Genomic DNA, 19,465 nt, shown 5'->3' on the forward strand with positions numbered 1-19,465 from the left:
GTTGGAAACTAGAAAGGGTGGAGGGGGAAGAGAAGAGAGGTGACGCACTAATGCATTCACCTTTCCCTCAGCACAAACACACCCGATTCACAAACATCAAGTCAAGACTTCAAACAGTTCAATCAGGTAAGTTAGCGCTAGGCTGGAATAAAACCTGTACACCCTGTAGGATGAGGGTCTAGGAACCAAAAACTAGGAACTGAATGAGAGTAGGAACCAATCTTACTGGGGTAGTCCTTTCCGTCAGGGAAGTAGTATTCGGTGAACTCGACGTGGATGGCAGGCATCTCAGGAGGGAGGTACAGGGACTTCTTATTACAGGAGATCATGGCCTTAGGGCTGGAGCGACGCTGGTCTGCTGTGGACACCTGATACACACACACGGGATGAGCTCAGTACGCAAAGTGGGTTGATCAGATAGGCACGTCAACTGTGTGCGTGTGCTGACCTGGTAGATGCTGAAGTCAGCTATCCTGAGGACAATGGAGCTGGACAGGAGCTGCGTCTTGGGGGTCTGGGGAGAACTGAGGATACTGGTAGAACTAGTACTGATCTTACCTAGAAAGGAGAGGTGAAGAGAGGGGGAGGGAGAGAAAGGATGGTAGGGAGAATAAGGAAACGGGGGAGAGAAACAGGGAAAAGAAAAAGAGACCCAATCAGACCACCTGCCACACTGACGTCGTCTCAAAAGGTGTGTATCACCGCACACCGCGTGCGCACACCATCGGTTAGGGGGGTACCTGGCTCTAGGCATGAGAAGCAGCACTGTGCCCGCCCCCGTGCCCTCACCCTCTCCCGCGCCCTCGCTCGCACCATGGCTCGTGCCCGCACCCACCCCGGGGGTAGGTCGTCTGGCCCCCTAACCACCACTATTCTTCCTCTTCCTGTCTCGTCCTGCCCTACAGGACCATACACACTGTCCCTAACACTGGAGACACTGGAGGGATACCTGGACACTGGAGAGGGGGGGACACAGAACTCAGAGTGACTAGGCAGTGTGATGCTAGGGAAACCCACACTTCACTTCATTCCAACTCTAGGGGCTCTTCTAAAAATTACCCACTTAATGACATCAAGTGTATTCTAGTTCAGTTGAATGTCAACTGTCTAACCAACATCACTCTTCATGGGCTGCTGGGACAGATTCGTATAGTTGTGAATAAAAAGTGAATCAGGACAGATGCTCCAAAAAATACAGACAGATCCTTATAGTTGTTGAATAAAAAGTGAATTAGGACAGATGCTCCAAAACACACCTTTATTGGATTACTATGTTTCAATCATATTGAGGGAAGTGTGTCTGTGTGCGTGTTTACAGTACTCTGTGTGGGTGCGTGACTGCGCTGCTCTTTTGTTTACCGTGCTGTGGTGAGGTGTGACAGTTGGCCAGGCCCTCCCGGTCTCTCTTGGCAGTCTTCAACATCTCCACATTAGACTTGAACTCCTCCAGTAGACTCCTGGCCCAGCCCTCCCTGGCCTTAGTGGCCTCACTGTACTGCATCCAGTGGAGACAACTCTCACCTGGAGACAGAGAGACGAAGGGGAGACAGGACAGAAAGCAAGAGACGAGGGAGAAACCGTTGTCTAAGTACCTACTGTTGTCACTAATAGAGGTGGTATACAGACAGAAAAAAAGACATGTTTTGTGGTGTTGAGAGATCAGAAAGATCACTATTACTCCCATCAGCTATGTGGCAGTTGAGGGAGGTTAGGTAGAAGTTGTGGTGGTGTTTACCTGCTCTGTGGGAGGGGTAGTAATGTTGGACGGAGGTTGGGTAGAAGTTGTGGTGGTGTTTACCTGCTCTGTGGGAGGGGTAGTAATGTTGGACGGAGGTTGGGTAGAGATTGTGGTGGTGTTTACCTGCTCTGTGGGAGGGGTAGTAATGTTGTAGGGTGGTTGTGTAGAGGATGTGGTGGCATCTACCTGCTCTGTGGGAGGGGTAGTAATGTTGTAGGGTGGTTGTGTAGAGGATGTGGTGGCATCTACCTGCTCTGTGGGAGGGGTAGTAATGTTGTAGGGTGGTTGTGTAGAGGATGTGGTGGCATCTACCTGCTCTGTGGGAGGGGTAGTAATGTTGTAGGGTGGTTGTGTAGAGGTTGTGGTGGTGTTTACCTGCTCTGTGGGAGGGGTAGTAGTCCAGGGTAATGTGACTGAAGGAGAGCTGCATGGCCCCACCGGTTATCCTCTTATTGATCACTGGAGAGAGGGTTGGGAGGGAAGGAGGGATGCATGGAGGGAGGGAAGGAGGCAGAGGCAGAAGTTAAGGTAACGCACAAAGGTCCAATGTGCGTCAGAGCCCAACTTGATTTGTAGGTATCAGACAGTCGGTCAAACATCTGTCTGAAGTTTGTGTGAGGTATGTGTGTGTTTTACATTTGTATGTGTGTATTAGCAGGTGTGTCTAAGTGCTATGTGTCTGTGTACCCGTATCATACGTCTCTGTGTATGTACCTCTGTCCTTGGCGTGTATGTCGTCACAGATGTGCAGGTCGAGGTGTGTGATCTGCAGGTGGTGGGAGGTCTCACACACGTCGAAGGCAGTGAACAGATTTGCCATGGTGGCGCTCTGGTCAGCCGCTGTGCCTGACGACACCTGCTGGCTACGCACCTGCTGGGCTGAGGGGGGCGCCGACGACTCCTGGATACAGACCAGAGACCGTAAAAAATACAGACACAGATGCAGACACCAGCACAGAGACATATGGAGATGCAGACACACAAATAAAATTAAGTGAACATCAATTTTATTAGTACATCCAAATAGTGTTGCTTGAGATAATGGCGCCGGAGGGGATTTTTATGGGCTCCTAACCAACTGTTCTATCTTGTGTGGGTTTTTTCACATCGTTTGTAACTTGTTTTGTACATAATGTTGCTGCTACCATCTCTTATGACCAAAAAGAGCTTCTGGATATCAGAACAGCGATTACTCACCTCGAAATGGACAAAAAAAAGATATATATATTTTATGAGTCCGACACAAAGGATATACAGCTTCTCCGAGACCAGGCCCAAATCCCTGTCATTCGCATGAAGAACAGACAGAAATACAGGGCATAATATATCTGTAATACCTACATGTTTCAAGCAGACCACCATAGTCCCTGTGCCCAAGGATACTAAGGTAACCTGCCTAAATGACTACCGCCTTAAAGCACTCACATCAGTAGCCATGAAGTGCTTTGAAAGGCTGGTCATGGCTTACAACAGCAGCATCCCGGGAAAGCCTAGACCCACTCCAATTCGCATACCGCCCCAACAGCTACACAGATGACGCAATCTCAATCGCACTCCACACTGCCCTTTCCCACCTGGACAAAAAGGACACCCATGTGAAAATGCTGTTCATTGACTACAGCTCAGCGTTCAACACCATAGTGCCCACAAAGCTCATCACTAAGCTAAGGACCCTGGGAATAAACACCTCTGGAACCTGGACTTTGACGGGCCGCCCTCAGGTGGTAAGGGTAGGCAACAACACATCTGCCATGCTGATCCTCAACACAGTGGCCCCTCAGGGGTGTGTGCTTAGTCCCCTCCTGTACTCCTTATTCACACATGACTGCGTGGCCAAGCACAACTCCAACGCCATCATTAAGTTTGCTGATGACAAGTGGTAGGTCTGATCACCGACAACGATGAGACAACCTATAGGGAGGAGGTCAGAGACCTGGCAGTGTGGTGCTTGACAACAACCTCTCCCTTAATGTGAGCAAGACAAAGGAGAGGATCGTGGACTACAGGAAAAGGAGGGCCGAACACGCCCCCATACACATTGATGGGGCTGTAGTGGAGCGGGTCGAGAGTTTCAAGTTCCTTGGTGTCCGCATCACCAACAAACTACCATGGTCCAAACACACCAAGACAGTCGTGAAGAGGGCATGACAACACCTTTCCCCCCTCAAGAGACTGAAAAGATTTGGCACGGGTCCTTAGATCCTCAAAAAGTTCTACAGCTGCACCCTCGAGAGCATCCTGCCCAGTTGCATCACCACCTGGTATGGCAACTGCTTGGTCTCCGACAGTAAGGCACTACAGAGGGTAGTGCGTACGGCCCAATACATCACTGGGGCCAAGCTTCCTGACATCCAAGACACATATTTATTTATTAAATGTATTTTACCTTTATTTAACCAGATAAGCCAGTTGAGAACAAGTTCTCATTTACAACTGCGACCTGGCCAAGATAAAGCAAAGCAGTGCAACACAAACAACAGAGTTACACATGGAATAAACAAACATACGGTCAATAACACAATTGAAAAGTCTATACAGTGTGTGCAAATGAGGTAAGATAAGTGAGGTAAAGCAATAAATAGGCAATGGTGGCAAAATAATTACAATATAGCAATAAACACTGGAGTGATAGATGAGCAGAAGATGAATGTGCAAGTAGAGATTCTGGGGTGCAAAGGAGCTAAAAAATAAAAAATAACAGTATGGGGATGAGGTAGTTGGATGGGCTATTTACAGATGGGCTATGTACAGGTGCAGTGATCTGTAAGCTGCTCTAACATCTGGTGCTTAAAGTTAGAGAGGGAGATATGAGTCTCCAGCTTCAGTGATTTTTGCAATTCGTTCCAGTCATTGGCAGCAGAGCACTGGAAAGAAAGGCAGCCAAAGGAGGAATTGGCTTTGGAGGTGACCAGTGAAATATACCTGCTGGAGCGCGTGCTACGAGTGGGTGCTGCTATGATGACCAGTGAGCTGAGATAAGGTGTGGCTTTACCTAGCAAAGACTTAGATGACCTGGAGCCAGTGGGTTTGGCGACAAATATGAAGCGGTGGCCAGCCAACGAGAGCATACCGGTTGCAGTGGTGGGTAGCATATGGGGCTTTGGTGACAAATCGGATGGCACTGTGATAGACTGCATCCAATGTGTTGAGTAGAGTGTTGGAGGCTATTTTTAAAAGACATGGCCGAAGTCAACGATCGGTAGGATAGTCAGTTTTACGAGGGTATGTTTGGCAGCATGAGTGAAGGATGCTTTGTTGAGAAATAGGAAGCTGATTCTAGATTTAATTTTGGATTGGAGATGCTTGATGTGAGTCTGGAAGGAGAGTTTACAGTCTAACCAGACACCTAGGTATTTGTAGTTGTCCACATATTCTAAGTCAGAACCGTCCAGAGTAGTGATGCTGGACGGGCGGGCAGTGATCGGTTAAAGAGCATGCATTTAGTTTTACTTGCAATTAAGAGCAGTTGGAGGCCACGGAAGGAGTGTTGTATGGCATTGAAGCTCGTCTGGAGGTTAGTTAACACAGTGTCCAAAGAAGGGCCTGATGTATACAGAATGGTGTCGTCTGCGTCGCGGTGGCTCAGAGAATCACCAGCAGCAAGAGCGACATCATTGATGTACACAGAGAAAAGAGTTGGCCCGAGGATTGAACCCTATGGCACCCCCATAGAGACTGCCAGAGGTCCGGACAACAGGCCCTCCGATTTGACACACTGAACTCTGTCTGAGAAGTAGTTGGTGAACCAGTCGAGGCAGTCATTTGAGAAACCAAGGCTGTTGAGTCTGCCGATAAGAATGTGGTGATTGACAGAGTCGAAAGCCTCGGCCAGGTCGATGAATACGGCTGCACAGTATTTTCTCTTATCGATGGCGGTTATATCGTTTAGGACCTTGAGCGTGGCTGAGGTGCACCCATGACCAGCTCGGAAACCAGATTGCATAGCAAAGAAGGTACGGTGGGATTCGAAATGGTCGGTGATCTGTTCGTTAACTTGGCTTTCAAAAGACCTTAGAAAGGCAGGGTAGGATAGATATTGGTCTGTAGCAGTTAGGGTCTAGAGTGTCTCCCCCTTCGAAGAGGGGGATGACCGCCACATCTTTCCAATCTTTGGGGATCTCAGACGATACGAAAGAGAGGTTTGAAAAGGATAATAATAGGGGTTGCAACAATTGCAGCGGATAATTTTAGAACGAGAGGGTCCAGATTGTCTAGCCCAGCTGATTTGTGGGAGTCCAGATTTTGCAGCTCTTTCAGAACATCAGCTATCTGGATTTGGGTGAAGGAGAAATGGGGGAGGCTTGGGCAAGTTGCTCTGGGGGAGTGCAGGGCTGTTGACCGGGGTAGGGGTAGCCAGGTGGAAAGCATGGCCAGCTGTAGAAAAATGCTTACTGAAATGTTCAATTATCGTGGATTTATCAGTGGTGACAGTGTTTCCTAGCCTCAATAAGAGGTGCTCTTATTCTCCATGGACTTTAGTGTCCCAAAACTTTTTTCAGTTTGTGCTACAGGATGCAAATTTCAGCTTGAAAAAGCTAGACTTATCTTTCCTAACTGCCTGTGTATATTGGTTCTTAACTTCCCTGAAAAGTTGCATATCGCGGGGGCTATTCGATGCTAATGCAGTACGCCACTCGATGGTGTCAGAGGAAGGCCCCAAAAAATTGTCAAAGACTCCAGTCACCCAAGTCATGGACTGTTCTCTGCTACACGCACGCATGCGGTACAGGAATGCCAAGTCTAGGTCCAAAAGGCTCCTTAACAGCTTATACCCCCAAGCCATAAGACTGCTAAACAATTAATTAAATGGCCACCTGGACTATTTACATTGACGACCCCTTAGTGTAAAAACAAACTCTACTAACCTGTACCCTCGCACCGGTACCACCTGTATACAGCCTCGGTATTGTTATTGTGTTACTAAATTAACAAAAGTTAAAAATAAAGTCAATATTTTCTTAACTATTTTTTGAACAGCATTGTTGGTTAAGGGCTTGTAAGTAAGCATTTCACAATAAGGTCTACTACACCTGTCGTATTTGGCACAAACACAAATGTATAAGATTTTTATGAGCGAAGGAGTGTGCAGTGCTCATTCTCACCAGCAGATGGCATAGCCTGCCACATGTAGGTCAGAATGCTAAAAGCCCAGTTTGAACCAGTACATGAATAATGGAGCGCGAGAGCAGCGCAGGGAGAGAGCAGCGCAGGGAGAGAGCAGCGCAGGGAGAGAGCAGCGCAGGGAGAGAGCAGCGCAGGGAGAGAGCAGCGCAGGGAGAGAGCAGCGCAGGGAGAGAGCAGCGCAGGGAGAGAGCAGCGCAGGGAGAGAGCAGCGCAGGGAGAGAGCAGCGCAGGGAGAGAGCAGCGCAGGGAGAGAGCAGCGCAGGGAGAGAGAGGCCATATGGCAGAGGGACCGCACAGAGAGAACCAAACATCCTTTCCTGGAGCACAAGGACTAATTACCAGACCATAACAGAGAGAGCGAGAGAGATGGGGGGGGGGGGGGGGGGGAAGAGAAGTGTAGACAGAAGGGTACATGACTGGTGCGAATCATTTCTCCACTGTAGGTCTGTCTGACAGAGGAGTGACTAAGCACATAGCTAGCTGCTTCAGTTAAGTGTGTCTGCCTATCTGTGTGTGTTTCCTAGCCTGTGTGCGCAAACACGTGTGTCTACCTGCCTACGTGAGTGAGCGTGTGTGTGTGTGTGTGTGTGTGTCCCTGCCTACGTGCGCCTGCATACGTGTGTACCTGGTCCTCGGTGGCCATGCTCTTCCTCTGCTGAGCAGACTTGTCCATGGCTTCACTGAGTGACTTGGCGTACTGGACCATGGCTTTGAGCTGTGAGTCAGTCAGCACCCACAGCAGGTCATCTAGGATCAGGATCAGCTTAGAGGCCACCACGTTACAGTCCTTGGACTGGAGATAAACACATTCTACATAGATTATTACATACAAAATACACACATTAATACTCATTATATATAGACCACACAGACACAAATACATGCTTTATACATACAGGATACAGACACACCACATTTCAGTCCTTCATCTGAAGATACAAACATTACTTCCCGTGTTGAACCAAGACAGTGTTAATCGAAAGGTGCATTCATCAATGGGAGATCTAATAAAAGTCATCAGACTGGAGAAAACACACACACTCCATATCCATGCCTGACTGACTGAAAACACACACTCCATATCCATGACTGACTGAAAACACACACTCCATATCCATGACTGACTGAAAACACACACTCCATATCCATGCCTGACTGAAAACACACACTCCATATCCATGCCTGACTGAAAACACACACTCCATATCCATGCCTGACTGAAAACACACACTCCATATCCATGCCTGACTGAAAACACACACTCCATATCCATGCCTGACTGAAAACACACACTCCATATCCATGCCTGACTGAAAACACACACTCCATATCCATGCCTGACTGAAAACACACACTCCATATCCATGCCTGACTGAAAACACACACTCCATATCCATGCCTGACTGAAAACACACACTCCATATCCATGCCTGACTGAAAACACACACTCCATATCCATGCCTGACTGACTGAAAACACACACTCCATATCCATGACTGACTGACTGAAAACACACACTCCATATCCATGACTGACTGACTGACTGACTGACTGAAAACACACACTCCATATCCATGACTGACTGAAAACACACACTCCATATCCATGACTGACTGTCTGACTGAAAACACACTCCATATCCATGCCTGACTGTCTGAAAACACACACACTCCATATCCATGCCTGACTGTCTGAAAACACACACACTCCATATCCATGCCTGACTGACTGAAAACACACACACTCCATATCCATGCCTGACTGACTGAAAACACACACACTCCATATCCATGCCTGACTGACTGAAAACACACACACTCCATATCCATGCCTGACTGTCTGAAAACACACACACTCCATATCCATGCCTGACTGTCTGAAAACACACACACTCCATATCCATGCCTGACTGTCTGAAAACACACACACTCCATATCCATGCCTGACTGTCTGAAAACACACACACTCCATATCCATGCCTGACTGTCTGAAAACACACACACTCCATATCCATGCCTGACTGTCTGAAAAAACACACACTCCATATCCATGCCTGACTGACTGACAACACACACATTCCATATCCATGCCTGACTGACTGACAACACACACACTCCATATCCATGCCTGACAACACACACACTCCATATCCATGCCTGACTGTCTGTCAACACACACACTCCATATCCATGCCTGACTGTCTGAAAACACACACACTCCATATCCATGCCTGACTGTCTGAAAACACACACACTCCATATCCATGCCTGACTGTCTGAAAACACACACACTCCATATCCATGCCTGACTGTCTGAAAACACACACACTCCATATCCATGCCTGACTGTCTGAAAACACACACACTCCATATCCATGCCTGACTGTCTGAAAACACACACTCCATATCCATGCCTGACTGAAAACACACACTCCATATCCATGCCTGACTGAAAACACACACTCCATATCCATGCCTGACTGAAAACACACACTCCATATCCATGCCTGACTGAAAACACACACTCCATATCCATGCCTGACTGAAAACACACACTCCATATCCATGCCTGACTGAAAACACACACTCCATATCCATGACTGACTGACTGACTGACTGAAAACACACACTCCATATCCATGCCTGACTGACTGAAAACACACACACTCCATATCCATGCCTGACTGTCTGAAAACACACACACTCCATATCCATGCCTGACTGTCTGAAAACACACACACTCCATATCCATGCCTGACTGTCTGAAAACACACACACTCCATATCCATGCCTGACTGTCTGAAACCACACACACTCCATATCCATGCCTGACTGTCTGAAAACACACACACTCCATATCCATGCCTGACTGTCTGAAAAAACACACACTCCATATCCATGCCTGACTGACTGACAACACACACATTCCATATCCATGCCTGACTGACTGACAACACACACACTCCATATCCATGCCTGACAACACACACACTCCATATCCATGCCTGACTGACTGTCAACACACACACTCCATATCCATGCCTGACTGTCTGAAAACACACACACTCCATATCCATGCCTGACTGTCTGAAAACACACACACTCCATATCCATGCCTGACTGTCTGAAAACACACACACTCCATATCCATGCCTGACTGTCTGAAAACACACACACTCCATATCCATGCCTGACTGTCTGAAAACACACACACTCCATATCCATGCCTGACTGTCTGAAAACACACACACTCCATATCCATGCCTGACTGTCTGAAAACACACACACTCCATATCCATGCCTGACTGTCTGAAAACACACACACTCCATATCCATGCCTGACTGTCTGAAAACACACACACTCCATATCCATGCCTGACTGAAAACACACACTCCATATCCATGCCTGACTGAAAACACACACTCCATATCCATGCCTGACTGAAAACACACACTCCATATCCATGCCTGACTGAAAACACACACTCCATATCCATGCCTGACTGAAAACACACACTCCATATCCATGCCTGACTGAAAACACACACTCCATATCCATGCCTGACTGAAAACACACACTCCATATCCATGACTGACTGAAAACACACACTCCATATCCATGACTGACTGAAAACACAAACTCCATATCCATGACTGACTGACTGAAAACACACACTCCATATCCATGACTGACTGACTGAAAACACACACTCCATATCCATGACTGACTGAAAACACACACTCCATATCCATGACTGACTGTCTGACTGAAAACACACACTCCATATCCATGACTGACTGACTGACTGACTGACTGACCACACACACTCCATATCCATGACTGACTGTCTGACTGAAAACACACACACACACACTTTTATCTGTTCAAACACAGCGGCTGCAGAGCTTGCTGGTGTGTGAGATAAATATCTGTTTACTGAAGCTGATTCTGCAGGCTGTTGGCCCACAGTGTTCTCTATTCTATTAGACCAAGGACTGTTCTGAGTGCGTGTGTGACTGTGCCGTGTGTGTGTGTGTGTGGTACCCGTCTCTTGAGGGCAACTGATCTTGGACTGGTTGGTGATGAGGCAGATGTGTGTGCGTGTGACTGTGTAGTGTGTGTCCTACCAGTCTCTTCAGAGTGGCACTGATTTTGGGTTAGTGTGTATCAGTGTGTTGTGTGTGTGCGCTTCCGTGAGTGTGCGTCCTACTGGCCTCTTCAGAGTGACATCTAATCTTGGACTGGTTGGTGATGAGGTGGGTGTGTGTGTGTGTGTTGGCACCTAAGTGTGTGTCTGTATTTCCTTGCCCGCATGTCTGCATGTGTGTGGCGTATTGTACCCGTCTCTTCAGGGTGACTCTGATCTTGGACTGGTTGGTGATGAGGCGGATGGGGGCACTCAGCATCTCGTTCTGGGCACTCTGGATGGCGTCCGCCTCGATTCGGATCATCTGCCAGCTGATCTCCTTAAACGTCAGTATCTGAAGGGCACACAGGTAGCCATGGTTACACACACACACACATTGGGTTACCGTGGTTACATTCACTTCCATGCCATGTGTGTATGCAGTGCACCCACCTCTCCTCTGTGTGGGTCCTGTATGCGTGTGAAGCGGAGGTCTGACAGGCTCCAGCTGGTGTTGACGGAGTAGACCTGCAGCTGGCTCAACTCAAAGGAGGCGTTGAACGCCTTGGCACTGATCTTCACCACGATGGAGTTGATGGACAGAGAGATGCCCTCCACCACCTTCTCAGCAAAGCCATACTCACTGGGGGAGTGGGGGAAGAGGAGGAGGTAGGCAATTGAAGGCTGGATTTGGATGAACTGAATGCAGGTGTTTTTTAGTAAAGTATTTTTTCAGCCCCATCGCATGAGGACAGACAGACACCATACACTTACTCACTCATGCACACACACAACTACCCTCTGAAAGGGGGGGAGAAAGAGAGAAAGAGCACCAGCTCCCACCTTTGCCCAGAGGCCGTTGCTATGGGAGACGGGCCGTTGGGGGGGCGGGGCTCATCACAGGTGCTCATCTCCATTACCACCTTGTCCAGGGTCTGGGAGGCAGAGAGATGCAGACGATTACCACACACACACACCAGGGCTCGACATTAACGGTTGTCTGCTTGCCCGTGCAAGTAAAAAAAAATTGCCGGACATGAACATGGATTAAGTTGGAATGGACAAGAAAATAAAAAAAGATTTAGATTTTTGCACAATGAGGCTACTCCTACACAATGAGGCACAATGAGGCTATCAGAAGTGGATGAGTGTCATCCAGATGAATGTGTAGCACACTGGCCTCAATCTCTGCAGAGCACTTCAGAGGAGAATTATTGTAGGCCTTTATTGACAGGCGCGTGCGGTCTTTCAATCAGTCACGAGATGTTTTTGAGATCGAAGCGAACATACCCGCGTGCACACATTTGTTGATATTTATTGCTAATTAATGATTTATTTGCCCAGTTATAGCTCATTTTTGGTCAGCAGGGCAGTATTTTACTTTGTGGGGAGTTAAGTGCCTTGCTCAAGGCCACAACGGCAGGAGATGGTGTATAATACATGGGATCAGAGAGCAGCAGCCTTCCATTGTCAATACCAGTGATAATAATGAAGGTTATTTTGGTTCCTTGCTTCATACAACATAATTCTCAGTCACCTAATTTTCCCATGTTGTTTCAGGCCTTTTTGGGGGGGGGGGGGGGCAGTGGCTAAAACAGTTGTAACGTGTCAGCAATAGGGGGAAGGAGGGCGGAACTTACCAGAGAGATGGGGTGGGTCTTCAGCTTGGTCCACGGGATCTGTCAATGAAGACAAGAAATTAGAGTCAGCCAGTCAAGTGCAGAATAGTGACACTAATATTGGTTCAATATCATACACCTGCAATCTAGGTCGGCCCAACAACATCGGCACAGCCAAAATATGATCATATTTTCTTGTATTAAACCTATATGCTAAATACAGTCACATATTCCTTACAGATTTATCTGAAATGCATACGAATGCATCTATTCCTGAAATAAATGTAATCGCTGTGAATGTAAATCAGCTGAAATTAATGGAATTGGGCCGCTCCAAGAGAATGAATCAAGGAGACAGTCTAGAGAAGCAGTCAGAGTGCCAGCACATTCCACTCCTCCCCAAACTACACTAATCCCTCTGAGCGGACCCTCTTAATCATGCCCGTGTCAAATCAAATAGCTTTTACGCCAAAGAGTAATCTGCTGATTTGGGCATTTTCATCTTCCCCCACAACGAGTGACTCCCCGTTAAAAGGCTATAAACACTGAAATAAACATTTGGATATGTGGCGCTAATTGAATTACTACACTAAAACTGTATTTGACTTCTTCAGTCATTGTACTGAAATGGTTTAGCAAAGAGCCTGCACCTGTAGGTGAGGTTGGAGCAGAGATTTAGACAAGGAAAGGAACAGGTTTTGGGTGCCTGAGTTGAGGGTTTGTGTGTGTACGCTCCAATGAGGATGGACATGTGTATTGAAACAGAAGATGTTGTGTGCGACTGTATGCGTGTTGGAATCTAAATCAGACAGAGAGTGATCTCTAACACTTAGTCTATAGAAGAGGAGTTACACTGCAGCTGGGGGACCCACACACACTCATTTTCTCTCTAGATCAGTGGGAGCTATTAGATATAGGTTCCGCTTGACCCAGGCCCAGTGGTCCTCCCGGCTAAATGGCCCAGGCCCAGTGGTCCTCCCGGCTAAATGGCCCAGGCCCACTCGGCTAAATGGCCCAGGCCCACTGGTCCTCCCGGCTAAATGGCCAAGCCCACTATTTCACTGTTCCTATTGGCTAGATGACCAGAACTCTGTGACGCACTGGCCAAACTCCAAACTGAAACGTGGTGTGTCTGTATCCTGTATGTATAAAGCATGTATTTGTGTCTGTGTGGTCTATATATAATGAGTATTAATGTGTGTATTTTGTATGTAATAATCTATGTAGAATGTGTTTATCTCCAGTCCAAGGACTGTAACGTGGTGGCCTCGAAGCTGATCCTGATCCTAGATGACCTGCTGTGGGTGCTGACTGACTCACAGCTCAAAGCCATGGTCCAGTACGCCAAGTCACTCAGCGAGGCCATGGACAAGTCTGCTCAGCAAAGGAAGAGCATGGCCACCGAAGACCAGGTACACAGACGCGCATGCAAGCACGCATTACCTCAATGATTGGGCTATTACGACTGCAGCATTGCACCAAGGACAATGCACAGTGAGTGTGACACTTCAATAAACCTAAGTTAGTGACTCAATGGGCCTCGTTTAGAAAAACAGAGAAACAGACAGAACTTAAGACAATTTCAGAAGACAAAACTTTATCCTTTCACAGTTTCAATGCTGGGCGGCTCCCCACTCCTTTTGTTAGAATATATTGCCTGCTATGTAAAAGGGAAGGACATGAGACAGAGATAAGATGAAGTCCTGAGACAGCAGAGATGAAATACAAGATAGAGAACCATTAGGGCAAAGAAAACAGAGGGGGTTTCAGAAGAGGAAGGAGGAGAGGCTATCACTAGGAAAAGGCTACAAAAAGACCCTCCCACAGTGACACAATGGATAGATATTGTAAAATAAATACACCACATGGAGCGTATGACCTTTGCTTTAAGAACTCAACAGGAGAGAGGTCAAGAATACTGGGAAAAATGGGTTTCGTACTTGAAAAGGGTCTAATTCAAAGATGTCAACGTAACTAATGTGATGAAGGTATGAAGTGCACTGTAACTGCCAGATCTTTTTTGCTGTTCTTTTATTTTACTTTATTTGTACTTTCTTTGTGTTCCTACAATAAAAACAAAGTATAAAAAAAGAAGAGGAAGGAGAAGGCTGGTAGTAGAGAACTGAGTAACAGAGTTTGTTATTCTGCTCCAGTCACTATCTCTAGGGAGTGTCAGATGATGTGCGGATATAGACATACACACAGTTAATCTCAGTGCACTTCTATATCCACCGCTATCATTACGTTGGAGACAAGGGAGAATGAAAGAGAATGGGAGAGTGAGATTGCGGGTGAGAGAGGGGGGTGGGCAGGGGGAGAGAGATGAGAGATAGCAGACAGTAAAATTGAAATATGGACTAAGATGGTGGGGTCCATCTGAGGAGCGGGACAAAGGGCGAAAGCACTGCCCAGAGTGCAGGTGCGTGTGCGCATGTCTCCCTCTCTCTTACCCGGATGGCAGCCTTGTTGCAGCCCACTTTGTTGATGGCCAGCCAGGTGGGCAGGTCCAACATGCTCTGCAGAACCTCCTCATCCAGCTCCAGGTTGGTGAGCTGGCCCTCGCCCTTCAACGTGCTCAGGTTGATCTTGTCTGGGGACAGGTTCTTAGCAAACCTGAAGGGGGAAGAGGAAGGGAGAGGAGAAAATGAGTATTGTTGTTATTCATTCAACATCAAGGAAAGAAGCCCTTAACATACATCATCATCATTACTACAAATACAAGACACCCTTGCTTTTGGGAGGGAGAGACTAAGCGAAAGATAGGAGAGAGAATTGCATTTAACCTGTCTTTATTGGCACAATTCATTAGAGTACAGTCCCCCTCTCTCCCTCACCACCAACGAGAAGAGAAAAATAAAGGCAGAGAGGGCAGACAAGAAAGAAGAGAGAGTGATAGTCTAGAAGAGACAAGGGAGCCAACCAAATCCCCCTGTTAAAAGTGGTGAGCAAACTTTTGGAAAAGATTTTTTGATCAATTAGTTATTTTACAGAAAACTAATTAACAACAGACTTTCTGCATACTTTTTGGGAAGGGCACTCAACATGCTCAGCACTGACAAATGACTGATGATTGGCTGAAAGAAATTGATATTAAGAAGATAGTGGGAACTGTTTTGTTAGACTTCAGTGCAGCTTTTGATGTCATTGATCATAACCTATTGCTGAAAAAAAAACATAGGTGTTATCGATTTGCATCATCTGCCTTATTATGGACTGAGTTACCTTTTTAATAAAACTCAGACGGTTTTCGTTAATGGAAGCCTATCTCATACAAATTCAGTTCAGTGTGGTGTACCGCAGGGCAGCCTGCTAGGGCCATTGTTTTCTGTTTTTACAAATGACCTTCCACTGACCATGAATAAGGCCTGTGTGTCTATGTACGATGACGACTCAACAGTATACACGTCGGCTACAACAGTAAAATAAATAACTGACACTCTTAACATTGATCTCCAGTCAGTTTTAGAATGGGTAACTAGCAATAGGCTGGTGCTCAGTATCAAAACTAAAAGCATAATTTTTGGGAGAAATTACTCTCTCAACGCTAAACCTTGTTTAAATCTATTATTGAATAATGTGGCTATTGAGCAAGTTGAGACTAAACTGCTGGGTGTAACCCTAAATAGCAAGCTTTCATGGTCGAAACATATAGACTCAATGGTTGCTAAAATGGGAAGAGGTCAGTCCAGACAAATCCTACGGGCCCTAGTTTTGTTGCACCTTGACTACTGCCCAGCTGTGTGTTCATGTGTGGCAAAAAATGACATAGGTAAATTGCAGTTGATTCAGACCAAAGCAGCACGTATCACACTTAGATGTACACGGAGGGTGAATGTCAGTAACATGCACGTCAATCTCTCCTGCCTCAAAGTTGAGGATAGATTGACTGCATCAGTATTGGTCTTTGTGCGAGGTATTGATGTGTTGATGGTACCGAACTGTCTGTTCATGCAGTTGGCACACAGTTCAGACACTCATCGGTACAACACAAGACATGCAATCGGAGGTCTCTTCACAGTCCCCAGGTCCAGAACAGAGGCTGGGAAACGCAGTGTTAAATAGTCATGACTAGGTGGAACTCTGCCACCCCAGGTAACTCAAGCTAGGATTAAAAACAGATTTTAAAAAACAGATAAAAAGAACACCTTACTGCACAAAGGGGCCTGTGGAGAGACAACCATGTTTTATATACATCTTGTATTGTAATTTGCACTGTACTCTGTATTAGACCTAGATATTGTGTATATACTGATATGTAGGCTAGGTGGGATGTTTTAAATGTATGTATTTCAGTCCTTGACTAATAATGTTCTGTACTAGGTAATGTTTCATGTGGACCCCAGGAAGAGTAGCTGATGCTTTTGCAGCGGCTAATGGGGATCCTAATAAATACCAGTACCCAGAGGAGAGGCCAGAGAGTAAAACAGAGAGAGATGAGGTAGGCCTATAGGTATGTTATGGAACATTATAGAGTTCTGCTGAAAGTCAAATTACAGACTTGGAAAATAGGGAGACAGTGACATGTCTGCTGCCTCTTAAAACCGTACTCACGGGTGTGTGTGAACTTTAGGGTCACACTGTCTCAACTGTAAGGGTTTCCCAACTCGTATCTTTCATCAAAGGTTGCACAGCCAATGAGTGTGTGTGTGTGTGTCTGAACCTATTATTATTTGACCATGCTGGTCATTTATGAACATTTGAACATCTTGGCCATGTTCTGTTATAATCTCCACCAGGCACAGCCAGAAGAGGACTGGCCACCCATCATAGCCTGGTTCCTCTCTAGGTTTCTTCCTAGGTTTTGGCCTTTCTAGGGAGTTTTTCCTAGCCACCGTGCTTCTACACCTGCATTACTTGCTGTTTGGGGTTTTAGGCTGGGTTTCTGTATAGCACTTTGATATATCAGCTGATGTAAGAAGGGCTATATAAATACAATTGATTTGATTTGTGTCCTGGGTGCGCATGGGCGGGTTTCATCGCTAGGCCCCGCTCAAAGCTCCAACACACACTGTGCCCAAGACCTTGTGCCATAGTCCCTAGACTCCCTAACACAGTTTGTGGTTAGTAGTTAGCCAAACACCCACATACCAGGCAAAAGGTCATTGTCCTAATTACTGTTTACAGATAAAGAATTCCCAGTAACTCACCGCCGGATTTAATCAATCCACATTACACACAACAACCTGTGTGTGTTTGTACACCACAAGTGTGTGTGTATCCATATACAGCCTGTTTGACTACGTTAACTCTCATTTTATCGATCTACATTACACCACAACCTAAGCATGACGACACACTGTCAACACACACACAAATGTTAATGAAGCAGACTGCCACGGTTTGACTGCTGTAATCTTGTTAGCTACCTGGTTGGCAGGCAGCTAATCTGACACAGATCGATAGAAGCACCATGCTCTTAAATAGAACCAGATCTAAAAGCTCCCAACTGTGCTGCAACATTCAGCCAACATTTAAATAACATCCTTTAACCAATATTTTAATAACCGCTAGACAGATTCACAACTCTGATACAACCGATGGCCTGGTAACTTATATAGCATGATTCATTTGGCCCACATCACAACCCATAGGCTATACCATATTGAAGACAATAAGATGAAGTAACCCTTACACACTGATCAGAGGTCAGTTTTCACTCTTCATCCAACTGTTGAGGTTAGGATTGGGGAGGGTAAGCTGATCCTAGATCTGTGCTTTGGGTCAGCAACTCCCTTTCTAGTAAATTATTCATCCAGTCAAGACTCTCAGCACAGCGTGAGGAGCAGAGGGGCAATGTGAACGGTCCACACACACAGAGAGAGAGCGAGCTCTGGTACAGTGAACTCATACTTTGGTCAGTTGTGTTGCTGACTGTGGCCATAAGGAAGTAGCAAGATCCGATCAGTTTCTCTGGCCTATCGCACGCACGCCCACACAGAATGACTGGAAACAGCTCATTAAACTTCCCCTGTACCTACCTCATTCCTGATCAAGCTTTTGTTTAGGTAGTTCCCTTATATGGGCTAACCTTTCTAGATCTTATATGGGCTAACCTTTCTAGGTGATCTTTTTAAAATGTGGGCTACCTTTCTGCCGACTGGGTTTTAGATGTTCCATGACTAAATTGGGTGCTGATCTTTGTTGGCTGTTTTGTTCAGTCTCAAATGGGACAAAAAAAATATTTAAAAAACAGTAGAAATACCCTAAAACATTGTTTGAATCTTCCCTAGAGTAGAGGTATTAAATAAATGATTTTACAACCGAAGTTGAAGGAGACTAACTGGATTGAGGTGGATGATTAGGTGGCTGAGGTATTAGGCGAGGCCAGGTTAAATTAAGCCAAGGCACCAGGGTTAACACCCATACTCCTCATTTATATTAGCATGATTCACCCACTCTTCACCATCATAGCTGGTGTTGGTGTGTGTCTGTATTTGTATTACACACACAACTTTTGGCCATGGTCGCCACAGGTTTTGTAATTGGGGCCTGTAAGGCTAACCTTCTCCCTGCCTCCATCAGAGCCATAAATATTACATTGCTCCGGGGCCCTGTGTGTTTGCCATTCAGTTGGCCACACGATTCGTTGCTGATGTGTGTATTGTCGTCGGACCCACAGGAGATCCCCCACCTTTGACTGACTCAATCTAAACAAGGGATGACAAGGTCACTTTGTCTGAAGCAACCTTCCTCAGGATACACAGACACACATGTGGGTTATTCTTTGAGGGATAAACCAGTCGCCTGGCAAAACTTATTCAATTCAGTAGTCTCTGCAAAGATAGAAAGTGTGTGTGTGCGCGCGTGCGTCCATTCTTCAGATTAAATTAGAAAATCACCTTGATTAGATGAACCTAT

At 46.3% G+C, this 19,465-nt stretch overlaps 1 protein-coding gene across 3 annotated transcripts in view; it reads right to left on the reverse strand.

Annotated features, from left to right (window-relative positions):
• LOC120032280 (UHRF1-binding protein 1-like) overlaps window positions 1-19,465 on the reverse strand; it is a 44,410-nt gene that overhangs the window by 19,695 nt on the left and 5,250 nt on the right. For all 3 annotated transcript variants that reach the window (XR_005473804.1, XM_038978296.1, XM_038978295.1), the window contains exons 2-12: window positions 15,058-15,220; window positions 12,629-12,667; window positions 11,832-11,923; window positions 11,442-11,631; window positions 11,203-11,343; window positions 7,488-7,655; window positions 2,453-2,639; window positions 2,114-2,197; window positions 1,360-1,521; window positions 449-558; window positions 227-368 (exon numbers count right to left, since the gene is read on the reverse strand). Coding sequence is in view for 2 of the 3 variants with exons in the window: in XM_038978296.1 (XP_038834224.1) it covers window positions 227-368; window positions 449-558; window positions 1,360-1,521; window positions 2,114-2,197; window positions 2,453-2,639; window positions 7,488-7,655; window positions 11,203-11,343; window positions 11,442-11,631; window positions 11,832-11,923; window positions 12,629-12,667; window positions 15,058-15,220 (1,478 nt within the window). In the remaining variant the exon portion in view is untranslated. The remainder of the gene's footprint in view (window positions 1-226; window positions 369-448; window positions 559-1,359; window positions 1,522-2,113; window positions 2,198-2,452; window positions 2,640-7,487; window positions 7,656-11,202; window positions 11,344-11,441; window positions 11,632-11,831; window positions 11,924-12,628; window positions 12,668-15,057; window positions 15,221-19,465) is intronic.

The sequence above is a fragment of the Salvelinus namaycush genome, chromosome 38 (assembly GCF_016432855.1).
Source record: "Salvelinus namaycush isolate Seneca chromosome 38, SaNama_1.0, whole genome shotgun sequence".
NCBI classification, from domain to species: Eukaryota; Metazoa; Chordata; class Actinopteri; order Salmoniformes; family Salmonidae; genus Salvelinus; species Salvelinus namaycush.